Source organism: Pteropus medius, unplaced genomic scaffold, assembly GCF_902729225.1.
Source record: "Pteropus medius unplaced genomic scaffold, Ma_sr-lr_union100, whole genome shotgun sequence".
NCBI lineage: Eukaryota > Metazoa > Chordata > Mammalia > Chiroptera > Pteropodidae > Pteropus > Pteropus medius.
The window spans coordinates 6852963-6862830 of NW_024347788.1; the positions used below are offsets into that span (position 1 = coordinate 6852963).

The 9868-nt window shown below is 38.5% G+C and overlaps 1 protein-coding gene and 1 pseudogene across 1 annotated transcript in view; both read right to left on the reverse strand.

The window, feature by feature from the left end:
* Nucleotides 1–1110: 1110 nt before the first annotated feature.
* LOC120614517 (uncharacterized) lies at nucleotides 1111–1229 on the reverse strand (annotated as a pseudogene).
* Nucleotides 1230–2378: 1149 nt separating this feature from the next.
* The window catches only part of MTRF1 (mitochondrial translation release factor 1), a 30314-nt gene continuing 22824 nt past the window's right edge, over nucleotides 2379–9868 (reverse strand). Inside the window, exons 7-9 of the mRNA XM_039877328.1 lie at nucleotides 9764–9868; nucleotides 8202–8300; nucleotides 2379–2820 (exon numbers count right to left, since the gene is read on the reverse strand). Coding sequence (XP_039733262.1) covers nucleotides 2707–2820; nucleotides 8202–8300; nucleotides 9764–9868 — 318 coding nt within the window. The 3' untranslated portion in view covers nucleotides 2379–2706. The remainder of the gene's footprint in view (nucleotides 2821–8201; nucleotides 8301–9763) is intronic.

Here is a 9868-nt window from a genome sequence, read left to right on the forward strand (position 1 = left end):
TTTTTTTTCTGGAAAAAGTACAATTATAAAAAATTTTAAGTGCAGTTGATATACATTATATTGGTTATATTAGTTTCAGGCATACAGTATAGTGACTTGACATTTTTATATCTTACAATGTGATCATGCCACTAATTCCAGTAACCATCTGTCACTGTGCAAACTTATCACAATATTATTGACTATATTCCTTGTTGGAATATTGAAAAGTTGGGGATCTCATAACACTGCTCCAAAATATTTCAGCATATCTTAAGAACATTTTCTTACAAAACTATAAATCCATCACCATACCTAATTGTATAAAATAACTGTACAATGATCTAATAGTTACTACACATTAAACTTTCTTCCATTATCCCCAAAATGTCTTTTTTTTTTTTAAGATACTTTTGTTAGTTTTTTCCAATTCAGGATCCAACCAAGATTCACATATTTTGGTTGTATTTCTTTTAGTTTTTGGATTAATCCTCCAACATTTGGGAGATTAATTTCCACATGACACTGACCTTTTGAAGAGTCCTACAAGACTGCTTTGTAAAATGGCCTACCTTCCAGAATTGCCTGGCTGCTTCCTCATGCTGTTGCTAACTTTCATCCATCTCCACAATGTACTATAAAGTAAAATTAAGTCTATAAAGATTAAATTGTATTAAAACATTTGGCCAGACTACTCTATAGATAATAGGAAATTCATACTGTATCATGTCAGGAAGCTCTATTACTGATGCTAAGTATGGTAACTCAAATCTCTCCATTGTAATGGCACGTTTCCCCTAATAATTAGTATGCAATCTGTGGGGAAATACTTTGCATTGAATTAACATTCGGTTCCTCACAGTGCTAGGCAACTTCTGAGATGACCCCAGTGATCCCTGCTCCTGGCATTCATGCGCTTGTGTAATCTGCATTAACTAGTCTTTTCTGGCATATAGTTCCTCTCTGAGGAATGTCTAAAGTAAGAACCCCTCTTTTTCACCCAGAAACTTCCTGAGAACAATTACTATTGTACTTTTTTATTTTTATTATTTTTGGCAAGGCAACCCTTGGTTGACCTCACAGATTGCAAAGACCTTGTCAGCTTACAATCCCTTATTTTTTTGTTTTTTATGCCTACAGCACCTTGTCTTCCCAGGTGGTCTCCCATCCAAGTACTAACCAAGCCCGTCCCTGCTTAGCTTCCGAGATCAGACAGAATTGAGCTTGTTCAGGGTAGCATGGCCGTGGACCCTAACTATTGTACTTTTATCCGTGGTTTCACTTTCTACGGTTTCACTTACCCGCGGTCAACAGTGGTCTGAAAATAACAGTACACGGAAAATTCCAGAAATAAACAATTAATAAGTTTTAAATTGTGCACTGTTCTGAGTAACGTAATGAAATCTTGAGCCATCCCACTCAGTCCTGCCAGGACATGAAGCATCCCTTTGTCTAGCATCTCCATGCTGTATATGCTCCCCCACCATTAGTCACTCGGTAGCTGTCCAGGTTATCAGATCAGCTGTCAAGGCATCTCAGTGCTTGAGTTCAAGTCACCCTTATTGTAGCCCAACACTACGCCACGATGCCTACGTTATTCAACTCACTTCATCTCATCACGTAGCCAACTGTATCATCTCACATCTTCCCAAGAAGGGTGAGTACAGCACTGTATTTCGAGAGACCATTTTATATAACTTTTATTACAGTATATTCTTATGATTTTCCTATTTAATTATTAGTTTTTAATGTCTTACTGTGTTTAATTCATAAATTAAACTTTATCATAGGTATATATATATATATATATATATAGGAAAAAACAGCATATATAGTTAAGTCCTCACTTAACATCATTGATAGGTCCTTGAAAACTGCAACTTTAAGTGAAATGACATATAAGAAAACCAATTTTACCGAAGGTTAATTGATGTAAATAAGACTTAAGTCTCTAGAGCAGATTTCTGGTCACAAAAACATCACTAAACAGCTAAATACTCAAAACACTTCTAATGTTAAATATTGAAATAAATATGAACAGTACACGCATTTAAAAAAGATGAATAAAAACAAGAGAGATCATTATTTTCCACCCTGCTTAGTCCAGGTCAGGGTCAAGTGCAGCCAGAGCCCATCCTGGCAGCTCAGGGAGCAAGGCGGGCACCCACCCTGGACACACTTCCATGACAAGGCCACCCACACTCACCCAGACTGGAACAATTTAGACAAACCAATTCACCTCATATGTACATCTTTGGGACATGGGAGGAAACTGGAGTCCCCAGAGAAAACCCACGCAGACGTGGGGAGAACATGATCAAACAATACTTTGTTTTTAAATAGGGATTTACGAAGTTTATAAATCTCACTAAATTTTACCATGTTATAATGTCCTGAGGTAATAGATGAAAAATGTTTAATTTATAGATGGTTTTTTAAAAGGCATATAAATAGAACTAGGGACCTGTTCTACATCACATAATTCTCAAAACTTTCTCTTTTCAACGATTCATGCTTGTTCTCTACTTGAAGAGTTGGACTGCAGTTTACAGGAAACCTAGAATAAACTCTTCGGTCAAGAAATGTGATTAGATTTATTTAAAAATACATTAGTAAGTACGTGTTTTTAGCTATACTTTATGAACATTCACAAAGATTCCCACGCCTCAGTTTGCTTCTTGACGCAGGTCCGTTTCATTTATGTAATAATAAATAATAAATCCGCATTCACTTTGCTGATTTAAGGTTTTCATCCAACAATTCAATAATGGCTTCTTCATCTGCTGACTGAAGCAGTGTCTGAATTAGCTGATCCAGGCACTTCTCCCCACATAAAAATCTCTGATAAAAAGAGAGAGTTATTACTAGAAAGAAAGTATAAATGAAGCAAAGAATCAAGCATATATTTATGTCATTTCTTTATAGTCGTTATTTAATAGCAACAAAGGATTACTGATTACTAATGTAATGACCATAATTACTAATATAATGAACACGAGTCCTAAATTGAGAGGATCCCCAGTTAGCATTGGCTTTTTCTGTAAAAAGTGAATCCAAAAGAGTCAATTGGAATTATACTCTATCTTAATTGTTAAAATTAGCATTTTGTTTAAAATCAATCTGGTAGGATCTGGATCCTTCCAATAACTCTGGAGAGAATAAAACTGAGATCTGAATCGGCTTTTGAAATTCACCACCTCTCTCTACAATGCCTTTGCTTGACTTTCCTGCCAACACAGTTCTAAGTTCTCGAACTATCTTTGGGAGGATATGTTTGCTGAATCTTTTCTTCTCCTGTACCCTAGAATAAAATAAGGCTTTTTATTTTTGTCCTGAAAAATTCCACCCTTTTCATTCACATCACGTTATTTCACGAGCACAAAAAAGACTGAAATGTCCCAAAGCCCCAGGCATCCTGCAGCCAGGTTATTGTGCAGACTGACACCCACATACCAAATTTTCTGGACCCGGCTCAGATAAAGCCCCACCGGAACATTCCAGCTCACTCTTCTCATGCCAAACCTCCCGATATAAATTATTTAATCCATAAGTGGTTCATGATAATTCTGTTTTTGTTTTTTTTTCTTGAATTGGAAATACAGTAGTTTTAAAATCTAGAAGTCCTGTGTAATAGAAAAATATTCATGCTGGAATATTTAAGGGACAAGCGTCTTGAAGTGTGCAACCTGCCTGCCCATGGTTCAATAGCAACACAGGTGTATAGAGACGGAGAAAGAGGAGGTGGAGGAGGAGACAGCAGAGCAAAACGTTAACAACGGTTGCATCTACGTACAGGGTGCATCCTGAACTCGTCTTTAAACATGAGTGCTTTTGAAAATTTCAAAATAAAAAGTTCAGAAAAAAAATGTCTCTCATGTTAACCTCCAATTAATTCCACTGAATGAACACCATTTCAGTTTGGCCTCCCTGCAGTCTTCCCTAAAATTCCTGAGAAATGACTAAAATCATGACTCCAAGTACCTTTCTGTGTGACAGAAGTTCTGGGTAATATTGTTGCTGGGATTAGCCGCTCTCACATGTGAGAGATGCTCAGAATCCAGACACTGGCTTAATAGAATCTTTAATGTCTGCATCAGAACATTTAAAGTTTTGACGTAGGCATCAAATGGAACACAGAACATTTGAAGTTTTGATGTAGGCATAACTAATCTTTTATTTAGTCTTTCTTGAATGGTCTTAAAGTTGCATTTCAGGTTAAGTGTACACATTTATCTCTCAAGTTAAACTATAGGGAAAAAGATATGACTTACTATCTTTGTTTTCCATGAAACACCAGCATACAGTAAAACCTAATTAAACTTTAAAATTAAATGGAAAACAAAAGCACTATAATGGAAATTTTAAATTAAGATTTATAAAATTTTGAGCATGATATGAAAATTGCTTATAAAATGAGTATGCCAGAAGCTCAATTATGGTACTGCCAAGGTGACTTAATCATTTGGAAATTATGTGACAAGAATTAGTACTCTTATTGATAATCACATCACATTCACAGTTCAATCGGATTAATCTGAGTGCTAGAGATAAAAAAAAAAATCAGAGATGAAGGAGTTATCGTTCCTACCTTTCAGAAGCTCATAATTTAAAGGGAGAGCTAGGCAATATACAAGCATCATAATACAGTGCAAGAAATTTAAAAATAAAGAAGAAAGTGAGGGTCGTAAGGGAGCCATTGACTTTGACAAGAAGGTGGCATCAAGGAAGCGTTCATGAAGGAAGAAACGTTTGAAATACTATTCTCTTTTTAAAAAGAGAATAGTATTTCTTCAAATAGAAATAAGCAGAGCATTTTAGTCAAAAGAATGAGTATGAAGAAAGGCCTGGATATAAAGCACGTATGACTCTTGAACAACATGGGTTTGAACTGTGTGGGCCCACCTATATGTGGCTCTTTTTCAATAAATATACTGCAAAATTTTTTTGAGATTTGCTACAATTTGGAAAAAACTCAGATGAACCTTACCATTTTCTCAACAACATTTTCTTTTCTCTAGCTTCCATGACTGGAAGCACACAGTAAATACTACACATGCTGTGTACTGTAAGTCCATCGACTGTTATCGGTGAGGCTCCGGTCAACAGCAAGCTGTTGGTGGGTCAGCAGCCCCAAACCCTGCGTTGTCCAAGGGTCAAGTGTGCATTTAAACCCCAAGACAAGGGGAAATCTCCAGTGTAATTGGAGTATAGGGCAGGAGACAGGCTGATGCTAAGGAATCCACACAAGGACTTTGAGAAACAATATAAATACAAATCAATATGTTACGTGGCAGTCTGTGCTTATTATGTAGATAAATAAAAATAAAATTACCTACAAGAGAATTCATAAGAATACTGGGTGACCTCCTAGACCCCGTGGATAGGATGCACAGGGCTGCCGACGCCACCCCGGGGATGAAGCTGGGCCTCAGGGATAAATGTGTGTGGGGGTTCACATCATCAGCATTCTTTCCATCCAGTTCTCATTTTTGATCCTTTCAATATATCCGCTTCATTCTTCTCTCACTGAAGACTGCCTTCTCCCATGGCTGGAAATGTGGCTTCCACCCCTTGTAAGACTGACATATTTCAGCTTTCGCCACTGAGAGAGGATGGCCCTCTTTGTCTCCAGTTTAAAAGTCCTGGGAAGAACTCATTGGCTAGGGCTTGTCCAGACTTTCTTCCCCGCAAAATCAATTATTGTCTTGGGTCAGGATCATGATCACATGAGCTTATAGCAGTTCCATGAGGAGCTATGTGGACAGTATAGGGAGAAGGAGGAGGGTCTAGAATAATAATGAGAGAGCAGAGTCCCCCAGACGGCCACTTTCTCCCCTCTCCACCCATTCCACTCTGTCCTACAGCAGCTGCCCTGGGTCAAGGCCCTTATCACTTTTCTTGTCTCCTCTACAACTAATCAGTTACTAAACTTCCGTTCCTAAACTAGTCTCTTTATTGTCCTATATACAGATTTTAATGTTTTACTACATTTGTTTCATACCATTTTCAAACTTTTCCCTTGAACTAATATGAAATGTTTTCTTTCTTTTCAATAAGTTGAGTGATGATTATCAGAGCATACCAATATGATTTTCCTTATCATTTCTGAGTCTGGCGTGCTGGTTTAGGTAGTAATAACATGTTAGTTAGTATTCAGGCCGAAGTCAGATATTTTATAACCATAAAAGCCAGTCAATCTGCCTGTTTCATGACTGAGCACCATACTGAGCACCTATGCGCCCTTCTGAAAAATATTACTGGTCAGAAGAATGTCACACACAGTCTCATGGGAAACCATCACTCTACTGGAAAAACAACTGAAAGATTATGGTGTAATTAGTGCACTATGGCCACACATGTTTGGTTATTACTGTGTTTCCTCAGGAAAAGGAAATGAGCAAATATGTTCTCCTTCTCAACAAGGCAATTATGTTCCTATGCAAGACAGCCTTAAACTGCTGAGAAGACAAGAGGAAATGACATAAGATAAACAGAAATTTCTAAACACATTAAAAACGTAGACATTTCCCTTATAAAACCAGGACTTTAATTTTGAATACAGCATGGGACAGAATCAAGTGAAAGAAGCCATAGGCATCTCAAGGCACCAAGAAAGGATCACAGCCTGCCTCCGGCTTTCTCCACGGCCTTTTATGAGAGCCGGTTCACTTCCCCCTCAGTGGAGGCAAACAGAGATCTTTCTATGCTTCATCACTAACGTGCTAGTATCAGTGGTTCTGGCTAGATGGGATTTAGTTAGGTTAATGTTCAAACCCCATCGACAGGGCCTTTCCCCCAACAGCATCATTGTCACACCTCACCCTGATGATGACACGTGTGGCAGGCAGAAATCCACGGTGCTCCTGGGCACACCTTGCGTGATTCCCTCCCCTGAGTGCAGGCAGAAGCTGTGACTACGACAGAGTATCACTCCAGTGATCTGGAGACTACTCGCTGACTCTGAGTTAATCAAAAGGAATATTATCCACATGGGCCTGAGCTAAGCGAGTAAGCTCCTTAGAAGGCCAGAGCCATTCCTGCAAGAGACCCAAGGTGGGAGGAGGCCCATGGACGACCACAGAACGAGCACGTACGGGCTGTCTCAAGGAGCTGAGAACAGCATCCAGCCCTCAGCCACAAGGGAATGGGAGCCTCGCTCCTACGACTCAAGGGAATGGAATTCCGCCAGCACCCAGAACGAGTCTGAGGACTCCCAGCTCCAGAAAGGCACATGGCCTTGCGAGTCCTGGAGCAGCGAACTCGGCCCTGTCATGCCCAGATTCCTGCCCTACGGCAACCGTGAGATAACGAACAGGTACCACTGTAAGACACTAAGTTTGCGGTCATCTGTTTCGCAGCAGTGGAAACGGACACGCATCTATCTATGTGCAGTCGCATGCTGCATAACAACGTTTCGGTCAATGGCAAACCGCATGAATAATGGTGGTCCCGTAAGATTATAATGGAGCTGAAAAATTCCTATCGCCTAGCAACATCCTAATGTCATAGTCACTGTAAGGTCATACATAGCACAACACATTACTTATGTGTTTGTGGTGAGGCTGGTGTAAACAAACCTACTGTGCTGTACAGTACATGCGGCTTGATAATAATAATAAATGACTATGTTACTGGTTTATGTATTTACTGTAGCATACTTTTTATTATTTTACGATGTATTCTTTCTTCTTGTAAAAACAAATGTCTGCTATAAAAGTGTGTGTTACAGTGGCAGCAGCCTCATGTGCTGCATATTTACTGCGTCTCTTGATTGTGTCATTTTCTCGGGCGTTTGATTTAATCCCATGTTTTGTACAGTGACATACTATACAGGCTTTTGGCCTAGGAGCAACGGGCTGTACCTTACAGCGCAGGTGTGCAGTAGGCCAGACCACCTAGGTTTGTAAGGGCACTATCATGTTGACACAATGATGAAATCTCTTAACGATGCATTTCTCAGAACGTATCTCATCCCCATGGCTAAGAGGTACAAATTAACACATTAATGAGAATCTGGAATTTAAAAGATAACTGTTTCGAACTGGCAAAAAGACCACATTTCTTACCAGCAAACTAATAAAAATGCCTGCAAATTTTAGGGTACTAAAAAACTGGCTTAATGATTTTAAATTACTCAGTATTATTTTAGACATTACTCTCTAGAATTTGACTAAACTGCCTTCGAAAATCGAAGGTACATAAAGCATACTCAGTGAGGTTACCTTAATGTCACGAACTTCATATGCTATCCTGTGGTCAGTGACTCTATCCTGGGTGAAATTATATGTCCGAATTCTCTCTGACTGGGCTCTCGTTCCCACCTGTGCCATAAGAAAAAATAGTTCATTTTTTAACTTTATAGTTATCTTTATTATAATGAAAAAAGTACTTGTGACTTTTCTACTTTAACATTTTAAATATTTCCTAAAGTCATATATAAAAAAATGACAAAAAACAAGAATGGTCAGAATTTCATGTTTAAGACAACAGCATTTAAAGCTTAGTTATGGAATGAGAATTTATGTCTCTTTGGTACTTCAAACTCCAAATATACGCAGCAAAATTATCTTTCCACCCCAATCAGTTCTTCCTCCTAGTTTCTATAGGCGACACCACAGTGTTCCCTGTGATCCAAGCAGAAAACTCTGACATCCCACAATTTAGTCCACATTTCAAGGTCTCTTACTAACTGCCCGGCTCTGATATAGACACTGAAACCACCTTCATTTCATCTGACTCTCTGCCATTTCCAATGGTTTCAAGAGTCTCTTATTATATTCTGCCCTTTCCAGTTCTACTGCCTGTCATTCAAGGCTCATTACTTTTGAACATCTACGTTCCTATAAAACCTCCCGTCAGCTTCCACTTCTCTGCTTACATTGTGTTGCTCTGCTTACTCTTCCTAAAGCACGATTTTTTGATAAATTTTCTTCTTTGGTCCCTTGTCTACTACACAAAAGTATAAAAAGACCCCTGGACATTTAGGTGAAAAGGGTAATGTTTAGTTTTATGCAATTGATTATCCTAAAAGAAACACATAATCTTCCAAATTTACCATAGCATACAGATCTGAAAATAACACAAAAGCATGGTTATTTCTGGGGCCTGCTTTCTCTTTCTCTTTTCTGGCACTCCGCTGTTGACACCTGTCTTTCTCAATAATCTGCTGGTAGAGTCTTGCTCTCTCAAAGACAAACTACGTTTTTCAGAATTTAAAATCATACAACACTTTGTTAAAACAACATTTATTCATTTTGCTTCGAACTTACCTATTTATATGTTTGGACAAATAATACTGTACACGTATACAGTACGAAATTCAAAAAGTACAGAAGGGTATATCATGGAAAATAAATCTCCCTGTCCCCGGACGCCATCGGCAGCAAGCGCTACTGCCAGGTTTTCGCAGCGCCACGCATTTTTTATCACACACAGGTTTTTAAATTCAAAAAATCTAAAAACTTCTTAATTTCCAGAGAATTTCGCACCAGTGTTTTACGCCAATTTCCTCTCAAGACAGTTATGATATAAACACTGGAGAGAAACAACTGGGAAGGAATTTTTAGTTTATGCATATGTTACCCACTTATTTGCAAGCTGGCGTGTCCAATTTTAGCCACAATCCATCAGTCGAAATGCATTTAAATTACTGCTTATTTACAAATGAGCGTGCTTTCCTATGCTCTAAGATATCTTCATTCGGTCAAGAACAAACACTACATTTCCTATATCAGATGATGACTTTTTGTACAGAGGTATTAAGCTGTCACCTCATACATCTTACCTGCAGTTTTCTGGCACTCCGCTGTTGACACCTGTCTTTCTCAATAATCTGCTGGTAGAGTCTTGCTCTCAACACACGCAAAGCTATTTCTTTATTTTTTATCTG